This window comes from Scomber scombrus, chromosome 5 (assembly GCF_963691925.1).
Source record: "Scomber scombrus chromosome 5, fScoSco1.1, whole genome shotgun sequence".
Taxonomy (NCBI): Eukaryota; Metazoa; Chordata; class Actinopteri; order Scombriformes; family Scombridae; genus Scomber; species Scomber scombrus.
The window spans coordinates 18,356,730-18,378,323 of record NC_084974.1 but is presented as its reverse complement, the minus strand read 5'-3'; the positions used below and the strand labels follow the sequence as shown (position 1 = coordinate 18,378,323).

The window sequence follows — 21,594 nt, the reverse complement described above, 5'->3', positions numbered from 1 at the left end:
GGGTGGAGTGCACCCTTCGGGTCGGGGATGAGATCCTGCCCCAAGTGGAGGAGTTCAAGTACCTCAGGATCTTGTTCACGAGTGAGGGAAGGATGGAGCGGGAGATCGACAGGCGGATCGGTGCGGCGTCTGCAGTAATGCGGGCTCTGCACAGATCCGTCGTGGTGAAGAGAGAGCTGAGCCGAAAGGCGAAGCTCTCGATTTACCAGTCGATCTTCGTTCCTACCCTCACCTATGGTCATGAGCTTTGGGTAGTGACCGAAAGAACGAGATCGCAGGTACAAGCGGCCGAAATGAGCTTCCTCCATAGGGTGGCTGGGCTCTCCCTTAGAGATAGGGTGAGAAGCTCGGCCATCCGGGAGGAGCTCGGAGTAGACCCGCTGCTCCTCCGCGTTGAGAAGAGCCAGATGAGGTGGCTCGGGCATCTAGTTAGGATGCCTCCCGGACGCCTCCCGGGTGAGGTGTTCAGGGCACGTCCCACCGGTAGGAGACCCCGGGGAAGACCCAGGACACGCTGGAGAGACTATGTCTCTCGGCTGGCCTGGGAACGCCTCGGGATCCCCCGGGAAGAGCTGGACGAAGTGGCTGGGGAGAGGGAAGTCTGGGTTTCCCTGCTTAGGCTGCTGCCCCCGCGACCCGACCCCGGATAAGCGGAAAGAAGATGGATGGATGGATGGAACATGAGTTACTTTTGCTGAAAAGAAAGTTGGCTGATGAGCTGCTAACCTGACGTATCATTCATAAAAATGAAGAATATGGAGTTATAACCGACCAGTCTGATGAGTGTAGAGGGGTGTGTGGTGATACTGTAGCAGCCTGGTGTCATCAGCTGACTTAATGAACGGTGAGTGGCTGTGCGTAATGGCACTGCGCTCTGTGCAACATCTCAGAGGCTGAAGACTTATCCACATATCAGTCCTACAGTATAAACAGCTGTGGATAACAGACACTGTAAGAATCACCCACATTCATTAATAGATCAGTACAGATGTTTTAACCACAGATGTTCAGATGCTATTATCGTTGATAAAATCACTAAGTAGCAGCGGAGCGGCTTTCCTCTAGAAGCAGACGTCCCTCTGTGCTGCATATTTTCACGTCGCCCCCCGTCAGGTCACCGTGCATGCAGCTGCACACCACACAAACATTGTGGCGCTTTGTCATGTGTTAAATATTGCTCAAAAACTGTTTTAATCATGTTACCCTTTCATGCAATTCTTACTACTGTCCGCAGCGGCACTCTTCAAAGCGCTGACTCCCCCACCCAATCAAACATACACAGTAGTGAAAGGCTCATTCTCATTAGTTATTTTTACAATTTATTCAATCTGATAAATATTATGACTAACCAATATGACATGTATTTTTTAATATGTTGATGTAATACTTTTATTTTTATTTTTTTGTATGTTTCTGTGCCGCTGCCTGTCCCTGTGTGTGTAACAGGCAGAGTGTATGTGCATTGTGCACCCGCATATTAACATCAGGTCACAGGAAGCAATGTTGGGATGGCCATCATTCATTTTTTGTGAGGGAAGGCTTCTAGCTACAGCTTATACTGGCAGTTTTTGCCAGGCTTGTTTAAATTTGAACAAAGAGGTGGAGTTAGGTGACTTGCTGTTTTTTTTTATTTTATGAATGTTGTCACACTGTACAGATTGCATTTACACCTGGCTGAGACCCGATCACAATGTGAGCCTGACAATCTTTAAATGTGGTCTGGCTGATCCGACAGCATTGCAATCACAGTGCTTCCTGTGTGCACTTATTCCTTGCATTAGCATACATTTTCCTTTCTCCAGAAAAGTTATAGATCAGAAACTGAAACAGATCGCTTTTTCAAAACCAGGCATAAACTGGGTGTAAGGGCCTAAAGATTCACTAGTGGCTCTGCAAGGCTGTAATGTTCATTGTAAAGAAAAGCAAAACATTGGACAGTTAATCCAAAATATTGGAAAATTTGAAATGTTTATGGTGGTACATGAAAAGTCATTGGGGTGTGCTCTCTGGACCATGAACATCTGCACCAAATTTCATGACAGTCCAATAATTGTTGAGATATTTCACTCTGGACCAAGTGGTGGGCCGATTGACATATTCATCGCAAAAGCCATGCCACTATCCTTAAAAATGCTTTTTAACAATGTTTAATGAAAAAGGAAATGCATTCAGCACCTTTGATAGGCCTCAATGATACAATAAATCCATTTTGGTTAGAAATGAATATAAATTTAACAGTTTATGTCTGTACAGTACGTATGACATGTAATCTTATCAAAACAGCGCAGTCAGGCTTGTCATAGGAGATAAGTTGCACTAAGACGTATAAAAAACATCATAGATGTAGGCAATGTTCCTTTTTAGGTGTAAATATCAGGCCAAGTTTATGTTAGAAAAGCTTTCAAGTGTTGGCAAAGCTAGTAGTTTTTCCATTTGTATTCCGTCATGACAATCCATTTGAAAGTAATGTGTTTACCAGGCTAACCACACTGCCATGCTGCTGGCCTTCATGTGGCACTCTTTTTTTGTTTAAGTGTTGCACATTCATCTTTCAGCTAAGCTGCACATGTCATTTTCTGTGTGAAATTTAAATGGAGTGGAAATCCCACCTTACCAGCACTGGTCAAGTGTTAAAGTGCACTTTCTGATAAAGGTGTGTGTGTGTGTGTGTGTGTGGGGGGGGGGGGGGTTCAAGGGTCAAATCAAGTAATATGAGTCATTTGTGCATTGATCAGTTGTTGGAAATTCAAGATTGATGAGTTGCCATATTATTGATATGTAGAGAGAGGGGGAAATGGGATTTCTTCTGCACTGCATTATCTTACTTCTATGTGTGTGTGTGTGTGTGTGTGTGTGTGTGTGTGTGTGTGTGTGTGTGTGTGTGTGTGTGTGTGTGTGTGTGTGTGTGTGTGCCAGCAGATGTTATGGAGGGGAAGAGCGCCATTCTTCTGGGCATGAGTCAGTGGAACTCAAATGACCTGGTGGAGCAGATTGAAACTCTGGGACACATGGAGGACCAGTCGCATGGTACATACCACACACACACACACACACACACACACACACACACACACACACACACACACACACACACACACACACACACACACACACACACACACACACACACACACACACCGAACACACATACACCTATGCACATATTTATATTCACTCTCAGACACACACAGCAACATACAAAATGAGGTGTGTGTTTTGCTCACATGGCCATAATAATGGTCAAAAATTGTTTGAAATTAGTTTTTTTGTAGATGGACTATTAGCTATTGGCTCTATTTAGGCCAATTAAACACAAAAATACATTTATTCTTTATTCTTCAGACGGGTATCATGGTAACAACATTTTATGGTTCTTACAAAGTAAACAGTTATTTTAGCACAATGCAACAATTTCTTCTGTTCGGTAATGATGCTTTCATGTACAGATGAATCCCTACTGCCATTACTGTACAGAGTGGAAATGAACACACTTAGTCTGCCAGCGGAAGCAGAAAGTAATGGTAGATGGACTGCACTTACATAGCGCTTTCCTAGTCTTATTGACTAAAGCCCTGCACGATACATGCCAACATTCATCCATTCATACACTAATGGCAGAGGCTGCCATTCAAGGTTTCCTAATGTGCCCCACAATGTCTCTATGCTCCCCCATTCATATACAAACTCACACACCAATGGCACAGCCATTGGCAGGAATTTGAGATTCAGTGTGTTGCCCTTCGACTTGGATTACTTACTCTACCTCCTGAGCCACAGCCATACACCCCGAGGGGTGAGTCAATCATGGTCAACAGATAAAGGTAGTCTGTGTGAATGTAGAAGTTATTTATTCTCAAAACACTGATTATGACACAGACTTTGGGGAAAATAACATTAATATACCGCTTCTGTCTGAGCTCAACAGTCTGGGTGTGAATGCGCTATGTGGAGTAGCAACAGTAATCAAATGCAGCCAAATTTACTTGTGAGCTAGTTTATGATTTAAATGATCTTTAACTCTTTTTGTACTCATTTGTACATGATACTGCAAAATTACATTTTAGCCAATAACCTACTACCAAGCTAGAAAGAGAGGATGTTATGCAGAGTAGTGGCTCACCATTAATTCATTTAGGCAGATCACTTGGTCATTAGTGTCCCCTGATTGTCCTTTGTCGGCAACTCACTCAGATTGGGATTGAAACATGAGGATTTAATTGAAATTTTGAAAATAAAAAAATATTTTATTTATCAGAGAAATTATGACCTTTACTTTCTGTTTTCTCCATAATTGCAGTTTGCTGTTGGAGCAGCTGAAACAGTAGAGCCCAGTAAATAAATCTTCCTCTGTGTTAAAACTGGGATGAACTTCCTTAAAATGTTAAAGTTTTATATATATTCATAACCTATATTTTAAAGGCATTTAATGACTATATTTTCAACATATAACGTGCTCTACATGAACGATTTTTTGGCAAAAGAACTTAAATAGTGAAAGTCCTCTATACACATTACATTGTTATTGGGTTTACAAGGTAAGTGCCACCACAGTAATGGCGGCTTGTCTACTTCTGCCTACAACTGGGTTTTTTTCTATTTGTTTGGCTGATGCAGTTTGTTATGGAAGACGCTGCATTGCACTGTGACAAAAACTGAGCCAGAATTTTTCTGCAAGATGAGGAGGCTTTGTTTTTTGATGTAGTGCTATCGTAAGCATGAACACAGCTTATACAGCAGAAATGGTTCAGCTTATCATCTCCATGAAAAATTATCCAGGAGATTTGCAGGTAGATGTTAGACATTCAGTACACAGGTCCTGTATCAAGCAAAAAAAAAAGAGCTACAAAAGTACACAGTAGTTGCAAGTGGGTGGTGTTCTGGTTCTGGCACTATGAGTGTTACAACAGTGAAACCATGTTAATATTTAAAATGTAATTTCATGCATGTTTAATGTTTCCACTCCCCTCAAATAATCTCCCCAGGTTTCCAGAAAATAATGTAAATATGAAAAAAGTGGTGAACATTCTGTTATTGTTGCTTTAGACTCACATAGTGAGCAGAAGATGAACAAAAGAGTGGCTGTGATCTTACATACAGATATGCAATGTGTTTCGAGCTCAGTGCTCTTTCTGTGTGCTCGGTGATGCCTGAGGAGCACTGAGCTCGAAACTTGTGCTTATGCCGGTGTTCTTCTCCTGCTCTTCAGTTTTTATGTGCATCTAAAGCAAAGTCACTATTTGCAAGGGAAAAGGTTCCAACCTGTTTCATTTCCATTTGACCACCGTCACATTTCAAACAAAACAAATAGGTTGATCACAGATATATGTGGATGCTCAGCCTCGTCTTGCTCTTTATTCATGTACAATAATTCCTCAGAGAGAGCAGAATTAATGAGGCACTGAAGATGCAAATATGGAAATATTTTATTTGTGCCTAATGAAAAGAATCTTCTTTCATTTCAGAAATGTCTCCTCTCTCCATCTTTTCTGTTTGACTTTGTGTCTACCCATCCTCGTTGCTCTCACTTCAGGGTCCTGGGGATTACATGGCAACTGCTGTTCTTTATTTTTGCCTCAGCCCCAGATTGACAGATTTGATCCTTTCTCAGACAATAAGATTCTCGTATAATCCAGTAAGCATCTACATCCGTTCTTTATGTGTGTTGTCAGTAGAATCGTTCGATGCATTAAAATGGACAAATACTGTGTATTTGTACAGCTGTAGAAATTTTTGTGAAATTAAAGGCAGCAGGAATATACAATTTCAGCAGGCTTCCATATTGGTCCTCAATGTAGATTTCATATCAAGCAGTTCTACTAATAAATTCTTCTTTTGAGAATGTTATTTAATGTGATTCATTCATCAAAGTCTCTGGTGTGATTATCCAACCAGAATGACTGAATTACATATTGCCCAAAGATTTGACAGCGCAGTATTTTTCAGACACAATGTGAAGAGTTCAGTTTATACCTTCAAAGATCATAAATCTGTTCTGGGATTTATGCAGATCAGTGTTTTTTAATAGAATAGTCGAACCCCCACAGGAGGGGGTTTCATGTAAGAGTTATACATCTACGCACTGAACATGACAGGTCATATAAATTAAAAACAGCAAGGTGACTAACGTGCGTACTTGATTGGGTTGAACAGGTTTGTTAGGTAGCTGATTAGTTCTTGCTGCCTCTGTCATCAGTTACTGTAAATCTAGGAGCTTTTGGCTCGTGCATTTGAAGTCAGATCATAAAAAAATGAGAGCCTTCTTTGTGCACCATTTTTCCATTAATAACAGGGTAATGTTGGAGCTGGTGCACATATCAGCAGTGCTCGAGAAGTCAAGTACTCTCAGTGCCCATTGAAAATAAAAAGCTGTGCAATGGAGGACTTTAGATAGGTTGCCCTAAGTAGGTGTGTGTGATGTACATTGTGTCTCTGCAGTCTAGAGAGAGTATCTGTCCATAATGGGAGATGCTGAACAGAGACAAATTATGTGGTGGTACAGTGTCGTGTAAAACTGCATGTGCCCCCAGTGGCTTATAAGACCATCTCTTATTTATCCTCTATAATATATGAAAATATCCTGAGGACGCTGGACAATATTCTCCACGAAATAGGAAGTGCAGCGCAGATTAGATATTCCTTGTGTAATATAATCAATGTGAAGCTGTATCCCATACAGCAGGTGCTTTCCATTTCAATCTCAATACACGTCTGAAACAGCAATATGTGTGTGCAAACACTAGTAATATTGCATAAATTTGTGCTCCACAAAACCTATTATTATCAAGCCCTGAATTCAGCTCAGTCATATCCTGTTCCACTCAAGCCCCTCTGAGATAAAAAAAAATGCTCAGCTTCTGGTTTCAGCATGCCTCAGAGAAGCTCCGAGATCACTTTTGAGAATTTTACTTTATAATAACATAATATTATACATTTTCTTTATATAGCTCTTTTCTTAAAAATGTTACAAAGTGCTTTACAAAAATAAAAGATGAAACTAGTCAATACAGGTAAAATGAAAGTAGAGACCATAAACTGAGTAAGATCACATAAATGAAAACATATATCAGATATTTTGCAAAAGCTTTTACAAAGAAAACATTTTAAGAGGAGATTTAAAAGAAGCTAGTTAGCAAATTAGTGTGACTGATTTCAGCCGACAGAGAGTTCCATAGTGTGGGAGCTGAGCTCTAATACGAAATGCATGATGGCCTTAATCACCAACCATGACCTGGGAGTAACAAGAAGGGCTCTATCTGCAGATCTTAACGGACGAGAGGGCACACATCAGGTCAATAATTCAGAGATGTACTTAGGTGCAAGGCTGCTTAATGCTTTAAATGTGATCATTTTTAAATCAATGACAAATTTAACAGGGAGCCAATGTAGGGAGGCAAGCACAGGGGTAATGTGATCAAGTCTCTTTGTTCCAGTAAGTCCAAAAAGTCTAGCAGAAGTATTTTTTACCAGCTGTAGACTGTGGAGGGGCCTTGGCTGATACACAAGTAAAATGCGTTATAATAATCAAGCTAAGAACAGATAAAAGCATGTACAACTTTTTGTAAATCAGCAACTGATAAAATGACCTAATTCTAGAGAGTTAAGCTGGAAGAAACAAGATTTGACAACCTTTTTGACCTGATTGTCGAAACAGATGTAATCATCAAATATAACCCTAGATTCTTAGCAACCTGCTTAATATTATTTGACAGATAACCCAAATTAGCAGCAAAAGATCTGATGAAATTTGGGAGATAACTAAAATCTATTATTACTGTGTAAGTATTGGTTATTGCTTTCTCTCTCACCCTCTGTCTGTCTCTCATCCTTAAGTTTCTTTTTCAACAAAGTCCAACTCACCTGAAATAGAGACACTTTTCAACATGGTGCTGCACACAAATCTGTGTGTGCTCACTGAAGTTCTGCATTGTTTATTCTTTTAAACTCATGCTAGTGTGGGCACAGGAATATTAAATAGCAACAACAAAAATCTCAAAGCATCAACTCAAGCTGCTGCAACAAAAATGGCTGAAGTCAAAGTGAGAAAACTGATTGATCGACGGTATGAGATGATTTTAGCTTGTCACAGCTAAATCAATATGTGTATGTGTTATCAAAAGTCCTGCATCCCTGGGAATATAATATTGGACACATGCCAACATTCAGAGACAAATCAGACAGTGCAGTGATTTGTCTCTAAAGAAGAAGCAGAATGTAAGGATGTGGGGGTTGTCTGCACTAAATGTTTGCTTTTCTGTATTTTAGCAGCTCTCTGGAGACTGAAAATGTGATCACTTTTTAAACTCTTTGAAGCCATTTCTAAAAAAAAAAAAAAAGGGTCTACAGCAAAAGGAACACAGTATCAGAGCTTTGATGCACACACAATTGACTATTGCTGGCCATATTCTTAAACCACAATCCACCAGGGTATCCACAATGTGTCCCTATAACCTAAATCAGACTATAGTTGCCATGCTTAGATATTGCAGAAATAAATAATGTAAACATATTGTCATTGAAGGTATTTTGCAGAATTGTCCAATATCAATTATTTTCTGCTGATTAGAAACAAAAAAATACAGTACAGACATACCAAAATATATGTTTGAGGTAACTGAGGAATAGTAACACCAGTTTGGCCACTTTAGAGCCATGAAACTGTATTTTTTTCCACATATCTTGGTCACAAGCGAAGGAAAGGAATTATTTAAAAAATGTGTATCTTTTATGTTATGTTAAAATCAAGTCCTGATTGTTATATTGCAATCATTTTTTAAACTCAAACATGTCAGTTATGACCTTTAAAGATCCAGTAGAAATCAGGTTTTCTACAAAAGTATCTAAATTGTCCAGCAGTCTCGCTGTGATATTTAATGGTCATCTTTGAAAACTGTTAAATGAGTCATGAAGAGCTACAGTACAGCTCCCCATTTGTTTAGTCACCCCATTGCTCTTGATTTATTGTGAGTGGCTCATAATAAAAGGTGACACAAGAGTGGATCAGATTGTGGTGTTGTGCAGGTCAGAACAGTGGTTTCCCTGGGAAAGCTATCTGCAATTAAAATCTCTGGTTATCAAAAAACCTTCAAGGTGCAGCTGAGCGACTCTCAGCTGTAGCAGTTGAGCGGTGACATCCACCTCCCCTTTGATCTCCATCTATTTTGTCGGTTCCTCAAAAAGCCTTTACGGGTTTATAACCTCCCTTCCTCTGCTCTCGATTAATCCTTCATCTCCTCTTTTGTTCTCCACAGCTTCTGTACCCATTCATTTCTCCCCAGCCTTATCCCCACCTTAACTCCCTTCCCATCGCATCACCTCATCTTGTTCTTATATTTCCCCTCGCTCTATCTTCTAACATTCATTACCCCACAAGCCGCTGGTGACTGTAAACACTTTCCCTTCCAATGGATGCGACTTACAGTGATGGAAACCTTGGTGACAGTGGAACGCCTGGAGCACAACTGCCCCTTATTTTCCTCCATGCTCTTTTTCTTCATCTTCTAACATCAGTGCCAATGTCTTTCAGGCTCCCCATCTGCTCACTATGCAAACAGTCTTATCTGTATATTTATGCTGTACTCTTTTTATCACCATCTTTTTTTCCCCACTTCATTCACTGACTGATGCTGTATAATGAAGTTGGACCTGAAATAGCTGTCTTACATAACTGAATTTTTTAGAAAATTATGGACTCCACGATGAAGAAACACTACTGGCTCTGACTCGGCTGCGTTCTTGGCTTTCGCTGCCAAGCTGGAATAACATTTGCTAAAATGGGTCTGTCAGTGGAAGCAGACAGTTTGCTGAAGATGACTAAGGGATAGGTCCGGCCAAACCGCACCCCAACACAGGCAATTTTCAGGCAACATGATATATGAGAATATAACGCTACACAAAGTGACCCAGAGAGAAATATATTAAATGCGAGACTGATTTTCCATAGCCCTTTCTTCTGGCTCTATTCAGAAACACATGCAGAGCGAAAAAGACAGAAAACATAAATTTAACGTCTGAAACTCATATATATTCCACCCACCGCCTCCCCCCTGGCCAAGTCATTTTTAACACATGATGCGCACAGAGGCACAATTTTGTTCTCACTTTAATTGCCATTAAATTTATTTTTTTTTTTCTCCTTGTTTTTCTCTTTCTCTTCAAAACAAAACTACTTAAAAAGCTGCAAGGACAAAAGTTGTTTCTCTGCAGAATAGTATTGAAAAGGCAAACAAAAAAAGCAGGGGAGATGATGATAACAAGTAACCTTGAAGGCTCAACTTTTTATGTCAGGGGTATCATTCTGCCTCATGTCATACTTTTACAGCCTTTCAGCCTTTGTCTGTAAGTCCGTCAGTCTATTTGTATCTGTGCATACTATTTGTTTACCTGTGTGTGTGTGTGTGTGTGTGTGTGTGTGTGTGTGTGTCTGTGTGTGTGTGTGTGTGTGTGTGTGTGTGTGTGTGTGTGTGTGTGTGTGTGTGTGTGTGTGTGTGTGTGTAATATGTGCATGTTTTTGTCTGACAGGATATGAGGTAAAAAAATGCTGTGTGATCACACATTGGGAACAGATAATCACACCCAAACAACACTGTCGCCGCCTGGAGCTCAAGAGGGAAGAGAAAAGGGGGAAGGGGGGAGGGAGGAGGCACTGTATGAGATGAAAAGGAATGAACCCACGCTGTATGACACGCCTCTCAGCTCCACATAGATTTCCTCTGCTGATGGTTAACACTTTCTATGACCCATGACAAATGTTGATCGAGCGTTGTTTATGTGCTGCAGAAGCGGCGTGTCGCTGCTGTAGTGGTATGAGTCAATACCACGTAAACTGTTCATGTCATAACACTTTATATTTAACTATTTGGTTCGTATTTTACTGCAATTCTTTTTATTCATATTGCCCTGCAAGTTTTTTTTGTCTGATTTGTATATATAGCTCCTATTGGATGTTGGTGCTCTCGAGTTTTCCTCGGTTTTTTCTCATTAATGGTCTTTTTTGCATGGTTTTACTTATATGAATGAAGGGAGTATCCAGGATCCGATGGTTGTATGTTTGACAGACTGTGAAGCCCTCTGAGACACATTTGTGATTTTGGCATATATAAATAAATTTGACCCAAGTTGATGTTTAGTTTTTCTCTTTCAAGACAGATACCAAAACATTACATATCTGCCTATGCAATACTTTTTCTGCTTACATCTACTGATTTAATTGGATGATTGGATTGTTCAAAGTCTTTGTGTGTTTGTGAATATGGAGTGAGTCACAGCTGTAGCGAGATATGGAGCTGTAGAAGGCTGTTGGCCTCCACCCACACAACCTCCCTGACCAGCATTGTTAGTAGTTATAGCTGAAGGCGGAGGGCGAGGGGTAAAATTCATAAATTAGACCTGAGACACATTCTTTGAAAACAAACAAAATCTTTATTATTGTTTTGTATCCAAAACTCATGATATAGCTCTACTAGCTGTACATGTGGATTAATGTGATGGATGGTAACTGTTCTCCCCAAATCACATTTGATTTGATAAATGTATGTTTGTGCCCTTGAATTCAATATGAGTCATCAACAACATTTTAACAATTTACAGAATGAAAGAAGAAAAAAAGGAGAAGGATTTTGATACAAAACAGAAACAATTTTTTTTATGTTTTGAGTGTTTTGTATCAAAATTACACTTTTGTGACATAATCAAACAATTATATAGACTGATGTTAGGATATCAGGCATGATTACATAAAACAAAAAGTTTCTATTCAGCCTTTTCTGTTGTTGTTGTTGTTGTTGTTGTTGTTGTTAAGTATTTACATGATATTTCAGACATATTGGGGTATATTTGCCATTACTTCATATCAGTTTGCAACATGTCATTATTTCCTGATGGAGTGTTTCTTTTAGAATTAGATTGATATGGACTATTACATCCCTTACACACTCTGAACAAGCCTGTGCTACGTCACTGCTGCTGTGTGTGTGTTTTTGTATGTGTGGGAGTGTTTGTTGCAGTACAGCATGCTGCTGCATATAGACAGGGAGCAGCTGGGATTGTTAGAGACAGACTGTGTGTGCGTGTGTCTGAATGTATACATGTTTTTGAGCCGGTTAATGTGCTGCATTGCCTTATGGTGTGTGTGCGTGTGTTCAGCAGGTTTGTCGTGGTGGAGCTGGTGGCGTCTCCTGGGGTCTTTTCACAGTAGGACAACACGATAGACCCTGATGCCAACAGCAGTGAACAGATGGCTGAGCATGTTAGCATGCCTGCACCGTGCCAGAGGTCAGAGGGGGCTGTTGGCCAAGTCAGGAGACAGCCTTCATCCAAATGAGCACCGTAACCTCTAATTATATTTATTTCCATAAACACAGTAAATTTGGTGGATAATTTTGTTTAGGGTGTGCAGATACAAACATTTTGTGGTACAATTATCCCAAAATGCTTAACATAGTTAAAATCTGTTGCAGAAGTTCAGATATCACACCATATCACCTCTATCCTTGCATCCTTACACTGGCTCCCTATTAATTTTGACGATAAACTTCAAAATCCTTCTAATTGTGAGTAAGTAAACAAGTAAGCAGCTTTATTTATGCAGCAACTTTCAAGAGTAGAGGTATCACAAAGTGCTTCATAGAGGTAGTAAAGCAAAAACATACATAGAGACATAAAACAGAATAAATAGAAAAAAGGAAAATTACACATAGTCAAGTCAGAACAAATGAGTCTTGAGCTGCTTTTTAAAGGTGTTTAAGAGTTTAGGAGCCACACCCTCAAAAGCAAAGTCTACTTTCATTTTAAGCCCTGCTCTAAGGACAACTAGCAAACCCTGATCAGAGACCTGCTGGTGACGTAGGGCTGCAGTAGATATCTTATGTAGGCAGGAGCCTGACTAAAGGCAGAGCTTTAAAGGTCATCACAACTTTGAATTGGATTCTGAATTTGATGAGCAGCCAGTGAAGAGCAATCATAATAAGTGTCACATGAGACCTTTTTGAGAGCCTAGTCAGGAGTTTAGCAGCAGCATTTTGAACCACTTGTGAACGATCCAGGGATGTTTTTCTGAGTAAGGTGAAAAGGGAGTTACAATTGCCAAGACGGGACGATATAAAAGCACAAATTAACATTTCCAACTCTGCTGTAGACAAAATGGGCCTGAGCTTTGCAATGTTTCTCAGCTGGAAAAAAGAAAAAAGAAAGGTGGTTAAAAATGTGAGAGCTAATGATCTGGTTTCAAGGTAAGGAATCTAGATTAAATGACAAATTGAATTAAATACAGTGATAAAAGTATTCTCAGAAAATAAAGACCTAAGAGTAAAAACAAGTTCTACAGTATGCCCTCTGTTGTATGTAGGGCCAGATACATGTTAAGTGAGACTAAAAGACTCTGTGACATTCATAAATCTAGAGGCAAGACTGTCAGTTCAAAAAAGTCAGTCAATTCAGTTAAAAACGATCTGTTCTAACCAGGTGGAGGATTATTACACCCAGATTTAATCATTTGAAATGGTAAATGGTGAAGTTTAAAAGAAGAGTAACCAAGAGTGCATCAAGCAACATACAAAAGTGTCTCCTGAACACTGCAGCAAGTCCTCCACAGCAGCCAGAAAGTCTGGGTGAGCTGATAAAAGTATTATCCTTCGGGCCGAGCTCAATGAGAGGGCTAAGTTCCTTATTCCTCTGCCAGGTTTCAGTCAGGAACAGAAAATCTCACCAAGCGACGTACAGAGTGGTCTTCTTAGAAACGACGATATCATTTAGTACAAACGACTTGTTTGCTATGGAGTGAGCATTTACAGTGCCATTCTGAGAGGTGTAGCCACCCAGCTGTCAACAGGGGAATCCCAGGTCACACCTTAGGGCAGAGTGCGCAGATGACAGGGACACTCTCCACTGCGCAGGAAGATTTCACTCACCGGGGGGGAGGCAATCATCTCCCGGGGAGAGGAACACAGGTCAGAGAAAGGAGAGTCTAGCATTCCTAGCCATAGATAAAGGGAATTCATTCCATAGACTTCATTCTATGGGCGAATTCATTCTATGGGGAATTCATTCTTCCGAGCTGTCTTAGCTATCATTTGGACCTTTGCCCTTCTCCCTCCCTTTCTGCCATGTTTGCAAGAACTTAATCCATGAAGTGAAAGCACCATGTTCCATCACAGACACTCTGATGAACAGGAGAGCCTCGCGGTCGGGATACACCAGGATATTCAGGCAACGGCAATGCCAAACACAGGTGCAATCATACCCTGCAGAAGCAGGAAGTGATACATGGGCGGTGGGATGTGATAATTGTCTATCACTCTATGGTCTCACCCCTAAATATATCTCTGAAATTTTTTAGCACTTACAGCTACACCAGACCCCTCAGATCCTCCCACAATGGCATGTTGGCTCCGGCCCATTAGTGGCAAAAAAAGGCAGCGGTACAGGCTTTTTCTGTAGTGACTCCTCGGCTCTGGAATAGCCTGCCAGAGGCCATTAGACAGGATGAGTCTATTGATGTTTTTAAGATTCACTTTAAGACCCACTTTTATTCTCTGGCTTTTAATTGTCTTTAACATGTTTACATTTTTTTCTGATTTCTTGGGTTCTAAGTTGTTTTTAAACTAGTTTCTATTTTAATCTTGCTTCATTTTCACAGCATCTGCGCACATATGTCTTTTTGGTGTATGTGTATACAGATGTGTGTCTGTGTGAAGCACTTTGGGCAAAACCTGTTTGCTTTTTAAAGTGCTGGATAAATGAAATAAACTTGAAACTCAGAACTAGAGATTAGGCAACAATGTGATTTGTCATTCACCCTGCCAGTACTCTATGGAAGAAATCTTTCAGTTGTTTTGGAGTAAATAAACACTTTATAATACAGTATATGAAACGTGCACTTTGACCATTCCAACTACCAGGTTATCAAAAATATTGACAGCTTAATAAGAGAAAATGAAAATATGTAAGGCTTAAAGCTGCAATAATGTTTTTATTTTAACATTGGATGGAATGGCCATGACCAATGTGAAAGGGGTTACAAGTACAAACAAACCCACACATAATTATCACCTGACAATTCCACTCAGGTCTATGTAGATATATAGACTGTTTCATCTCATTGTTGTGATTCACTCTCGCTTCTCCAGCAGACTGCAACTGTTTTCAGTGACAAAGCTATGATAAATCAATTGTACATTACCTGCCCAGCAACAAATGGCAAAAAGATGTCATGTACATGCAGCTTCTTGCACTGCTTCTAAGTGATGTAAAAAAATAAAATAAATAAAAAGTCAGTAAATTTGAGTGAAACTTAATGATGATGTCACAGCTAAAATAGCTAAGTCAAGCTATGTTTGGCTTTGATTGAATGGCAGAGAGGGCAAGAGGTGATACACATTATTGCTGTGGCTGGTTGTTGCCATAATGACACTTTTTGTGATAATACTACAAGCCTGTTGCAGCATGTTTATAATTAATGATTTCCATATAACACAGTTGTTGATCTCCCACAAATATTATCAAGGGCTTTGTTCTGCATTGTAAATTTCTTCTTATGTTGCTTCAAACTGTAGAACGTCTTGTTGAATTAAGCTAAACCTGCTCTGCTTGGATTTAGAGGCTAAAATAATTTACAAAAGAAGCCAGCGCTTCTGTTTTCTGTGCACACCTACACAGGAACACAGATAATTCATTCTGATACTGCAGCTCTCTAATGAGTTGGTTCACACTCCAGCAGGCAGGAAACTTTTTCAATTTTTATCCTCCCTGGGAAGATATAAATCTGTAGTGTGGAAGCCAATCTTCCTGTTGATGAATGCAGTCTTTTACCTCTCACTTTCATCCTGCCAAACTCGTCTTTTGCCCACCTGTTTAATCAAAGGTGATAAATGAGTGATGGTTATACAGGCAGTAGAGAAAGTCTGCGTGTTGAAAGAGAGGCAGGCAGAGAGGCAGGCAGAGACAAACAACAACGATGGAGAGAAAGAAAAGATACAAAACGGCTAGAAAATCTTTTATTGAGTTTTATGGGAAAATTAGTTTCAAATCATAGTTACATAGACAGATTGACACCTAAGAGGGATCGAAGCACGAATCAATAGTTCAATATTTCATGCTTCATTGATCAGCTCTGGTTGCACTCTTTGTAGAGTTCTTTCATTTTTGCAATCCTCTTCCTCTCTGGGCTCAATTTTCTCTTTCTCTCCTCTTTTCGAAATGTTAAGAAATATCTTAGACTGCAGTGTGATAACAGATGCACTGAGTGTGCCGGACTGGGCTTTAAGCCACTGGAAATTGCCATGGTTCTTCTTAACTATGGCACTGTCAACTTTCCACAGGGTGCTTTTTAGGTTAAGTCATTTATTGAGATAGAATGAGGACAGGGAGAGATCTGCTAAATACCACTAAGCATCATAAAGCACATATTGACTGGCAGGACTCAGGCTTCTGAGAGGAAGCGCAAGAAATGAAATCAGAAAAGCAGATGGATTCTTAGGATATCCCTGCAGCAGCACAAATCTGCTGCAGGGGGAAAAAAATTGGCTCCATAACCACAAGAAGACAGTTTATACCACTGTGCCGCACCAGCAGAAAGATGATTTTGTTAGTTTGCTCCAATACCAGATAAATGTCATACTTATCGTTGATTTCAGAAGCATCCCAGTATGTGTGCTGCTCTGACAAATGATGAGGTGAGTGAAGCTCTGCTATTTCCTCTCACCGTCTTTCCTGCAATCTGCTGAATGCAGCTGTTTGTTTCAGATTGGCAGCCGGTGTATTTTCTAGTACCATGCTACTGTATGTGTGAGAGGCCATGTTATTGTATGGGCTGTATTTGAATACTTTATTGTTGTCTTATCTATACTTTATTTTGTACTTGTTTCACAGAATTTCTTTATGGATAAAGCTACCACTCTTCTTGGGATCCATATTCAAAGAATATGTTTGCACTTACATTACATACAACCAACAGTATGTAAATACCCCACAATAAAACTACATCAAAACTTTACATGGCATAGAACAATTTTAATGGGATTACTGGTATAGCAGAATAACAATAATAATCTTATTTCACTTGAAAATCCGACTTTTAAAAAAAATAGAGAGAGAAAGAAAGCCTGTCTTTGAAGAAATTATAATACAATTATATTATGGTGGACAAATAGAGGTCCTAAAAGCATGAGGTTTATTTGAAAAAGCACTTAAAGAGGGAGCATCTGTGTGTCAGCTGTCTCTGTCGAGTGCAGGGAGGCTGAGGATCACAGAAAGGTTACACTAGTAGGAAAATAGAGTGCAGGTGCAAACCAGAACTGAACATTTATCTTATTTATCTTTCGCTTATTTATTTTGAATTCCTGTTTTCAAGAATAATCTCAACTGTTCCTTTTCTTTCTTTTTTGTTGTTGTAGATTTGTGAGATTGTTGTGATTGTGAAACTGTTGAACTGCTTTTAGGTTGGGGTAGCATAATGTGACCCTTAACTGACCCCAGCCATACAAAATCAGCCTGCACTTGCTCTTTTTCCTACCAAACAGAATCGTGCTCCTCTATGCACTAATTGAAGCTTATCAAGCTTTTTTGGCAGCTCTTAACCAGATAACTGAGTACTTACCAAGATGAAACTTATAAACTTGCAAGGCGCCACTTGGACTAAGACATGGGGAGCATTATATAAGCCACTACCCATTTTTGCAGCTGTTTTTAAAAAAATGATTAGTTGCTCATCTATTTGACCAGAACACAACACAAGGGGTGTTGTGTTCTGGTCAAATCTGACCGATTTCAAAGTTTTATCTATGAAAAATGTAGTTAATTTGATCAGACTGACCTAAGATTCCATGACTTTGTCTACAAAGAGGATTTAAACACACAAAATAAATTGTATTAATTTGCATACATTTTTGTGTGTTTTATTCAACTTGTACACTCTTGGTGTTTCATTAGAAATGAATGGGGGAGACTACAATTAGTGTAAAAAACTGTGCTCAGGTCATGGTTCAGGTACATCCTCATTTGTCAGATGTAAACACACGCACACACGCACACACACACACACACACACACACACACACACACACACACACACACACACACACACACACACACACACACACACATTGGGTTCCCTGGCAACCACTACGGGAACCTTTGCCCGGTAGAGTCTCTCTCCTGCGGGAACGACACCTGTTGGCAGTTCTCACAGTTGCAACAATGTTTTAATAATATTGAACTTTTCTCGTAGCTTTGGTAGCCTATATAATGCTTTTTTGAGGCCATGCTCACAGTTCATTGTGTGGCAGCAGCATGGCAGATCAATATACCGTAAGTAAGGCTCTTGATTATATATTTGATCACCATGCTGGTAAGGAGGAGAGAGGCCAGGAAACTGACAGTGAGGATGGATTAGAGGAGGAAGTGTCAGAAGATGAAGACGACACAGAATCCAGACCAAGAAATAGTCAAAGAATGGGAACTTATCCTGGTCTTCATCCCCACCTGAGAATCAAGGTAGGCTTTCAGCTGAAAATCTCATCAGGATGACCCCAGGACTTACAAAATATGCCATATCCCGGATTGATTACATCAAATCCTGCTTTGAACTGTTCCTGACTGAGTCCATCGAAACCATGGTAGTAAACATGACCAACTTGGAGGGGAAACAGATTTACAAAAACAATTGGAAGCAGGTAGCCCAGACAGACATGAAAGCATACATGGGTGTTTTGATTTTGGCTGGTGTGTACAGATCCAGAAACAAATCTACCAGCAATTTATGGGATGCAGAGTCTGGTCGGAGGAAGCCAGAGGACTTGCTGCAAGAGAGGTGACAAAAGGAAGAGGTGCAGTCTGTGTGTGCCAAAAGATGTGAAAACAAGCATCATGTGCCATAAATGCAATGCATATGTTTGCAAGGCACATGCAACAACCTGCACATATTGTCCAACATGTTAATGAGAAAAAACACCATTGAAGTTTGAGTAAACCCCCTCCACCAAGTTTAGAAGCCTGATTTTGTTATCAGTTTTCAGTTGTTTTCTGTTATCAGGCAAAAACACATCTGATAGACTGATGAATATTGTAATGTTATTGTTCTTGTTAGTTGTTCTTTAATGTATTAAGACATTGATCTTGGAATATTGTGAAATTGTCAAGTGTAGTTTTGGGATAATTTCCTTTGTACACAATAAAATGTTCCCGGTCACTTTTGACCGGGAACACGACTGGTGTTACTTTATGTGACTGTATACAATTTTAAAATTATTTCAAAACAAATGTCCTCGGTAACTTTGACCCAAAGTAGTCTGTGATAAACAATATACTATGTTTCATCTGATTATTTTTTTAAAGTCAAAATAATCCAGAAATGATACTTTTTAGAACTCAAATTCAAGATGTATACGCTCAGATCAGTGAGGCATACAGGCCATAAATAGAAGTTCAAAACTTGCAATATTCACAAGAACTGAAGTTGATAAAAAGATCTAACACAACAAATAGTGATAATATATGTATTATTACAGTTTTTATGATGAGTCTTAATGGAACGATCATTTTTGACTGGGAACACAAAATTGTTTAACATGAAATGAACACAACATGAGGGCTAGAGTGATCCCCCCAAAGCCTCATTGCTCTATAGCTTTTTGTTTTCTTTCTCTCTTTCTATTTTTCTGTACTTTTTTTCTTTTTATTATAATTCGGTTTTCTTTTTTTAAATTGTATGTTTTAATGTTTCCAATTTTTACTGCTCAATATTTTGTTTTGATGTACAGCAATTTTGTTTTGATGTAAAACACATTGACTTGCCTATGAAATGTGCTATGTAAATAAAGCTGCCTTGCCTTGCTTTACCTATAGAGGTGGATTCAAAAACAAAACAAAAACATGTTTTGTGGGGCGTCCTAGTGACCCAGTCAGTTACAGATTACATTTGATTTAGCATTTTTCACTACAGGAATTGTAGTCTGTGAAACTTGTAGTGAAACCCATCTTTCTGCTTCGAGGTACTGCTTTAATTTGCCTATAATAATTGTATTTTGTCTGGGTTACAGTTGAGAAGACTTTTGGCTTTTGTTAGTGTGAAAATAGCAAATTTCTTGAAGATTGGTCTCAACCAAGTGTCTTCTGCCAACTTATATTAATGTCATGCAAATGTTAAGTATCACTTGATGGCTTAAATATAGATATTATACTAATGTTATAGCAGTATAGTCTGGTGAAACTTAATTTATTGTCATATTTGTATAAATCTGGCATGAAGTACTGCTTAAACCCCAATGACTCGTGACTTTAGACTTCTGCCTTTGATACCATGAATTTGTATGACAGCAACCAATATCAAATAAATATGTCTATCAGTTGCTTCCAAAGAAAAAATTGGGTTTCAAAAATACTATATTGACTCTGCAGAGTACAACCACTTTCTCATCAAACGCGGTGTGACATGAAATCTTTCTGCTCACTGTCAAATCCCACAGTGTTTTCCCTATCAAGCGATGTTAACACACTGAAATACTTTACAAGGTTTTCGGACTAACTTTCTGCCTACCTCCATTTTTTAGAAAAAAAACTAAGGAAAACCTCTATTGATTTCCTGTTACTTTGTGACAAAAATAGTGCAGTGTGCTGAGTCCCTTGTGAGTGCTGAGCTGTCCTAGACAAGTAGGAAGACAGGCAGGCAGTGGTCTGGGAATGCAGTAGAAGGGAGCTGACAGTGCGTGAGTCTGTGAGAGCCTCCCATGACAGTCAGTCCCAGACGAGGAGGCCAAATAAACAACGAGTGAGCAAAGCATAGAGCCATGCCTTGAGCCTGGGGGGAGAAAATAGAAAGAGAGAAAGGAGAGGGAGGGAGAGAGAGAGAGAGAGAGAGAGAGAGACGGACAAGCTCGGGAATAAGATGACACAGCGTGCAGAGGCTTCCGGAGAGGGTAATGAGTTTGGCCAGGTTCCCATGATATGCTGCACTGCATGTAGAGAGGCAGAAATGCTTCCAGTCATCAGGGTTGATATTTTAGAAAAAGTGTCCATCCCTTCATCTTTTGTTTCCATGAAGAAATGCATTGTTTTTTTCTGCATCACAGAAGCCGAAATCCAATTACATGTGATGGCTTTACTTAGGATGCTGCAGCAGAGAAACGACCATGCTCCTGCTGTTTACTGTCAGTATTGACTTCGGAATCTTATGGTTATGCCATTTGAGCCTAAGGGTACATAGACCCATCACCCAGTTTGGAGTAGGAATGAAGAGAGATGAAGAGGCATTAGTAATATTGACCATATTCAGAGATCAATATCCATTTATGCTTCTGTTATTGGTGCATCTAGGTGAAGTGGCTCCTGCAGTGACCCTTTTCTTTCCTCTTTTTTCTGTTTTTATTCTTCTCTCTTTTCTTCCTGCCTATTTCTTCACTTTATGCAGGGGGTTTCTACCAGCTGGGAGGTCCACACTGTGCTCCTCAGAGCAGCATCGAAGGACTTGAAGACATAGAGGTAGGATCATTATGAAGAGTCTGTCAGTATATTAGCCAGAAGCCAAGAACACGTACTCTAGAAGTACCTGATTTGCTTTCACAAAATGCTGCCTTTATTCTACTCCTCTCTTTGAGTTTCTCCTTA

The 21,594-nt window shown here is 39.7% G+C and overlaps 1 protein-coding gene across 1 annotated transcript in view; it reads left to right on the top strand.

Annotated features, from left to right (window-relative positions):
- pitpnm3 (PITPNM family member 3) overlaps positions 1-21,594 on the top strand; it is a 94,663-nt gene that overhangs the window by 34,877 nt on the left and 38,192 nt on the right. The window contains exons 6-7 of the mRNA XM_062419869.1: positions 2,917-3,027; positions 21,398-21,468. Of these exons, the coding sequence (XP_062275853.1) occupies positions 2,917-3,027; positions 21,398-21,468 (182 nt within the window). The remainder of the gene's footprint in view (positions 1-2,916; positions 3,028-21,397; positions 21,469-21,594) is intronic.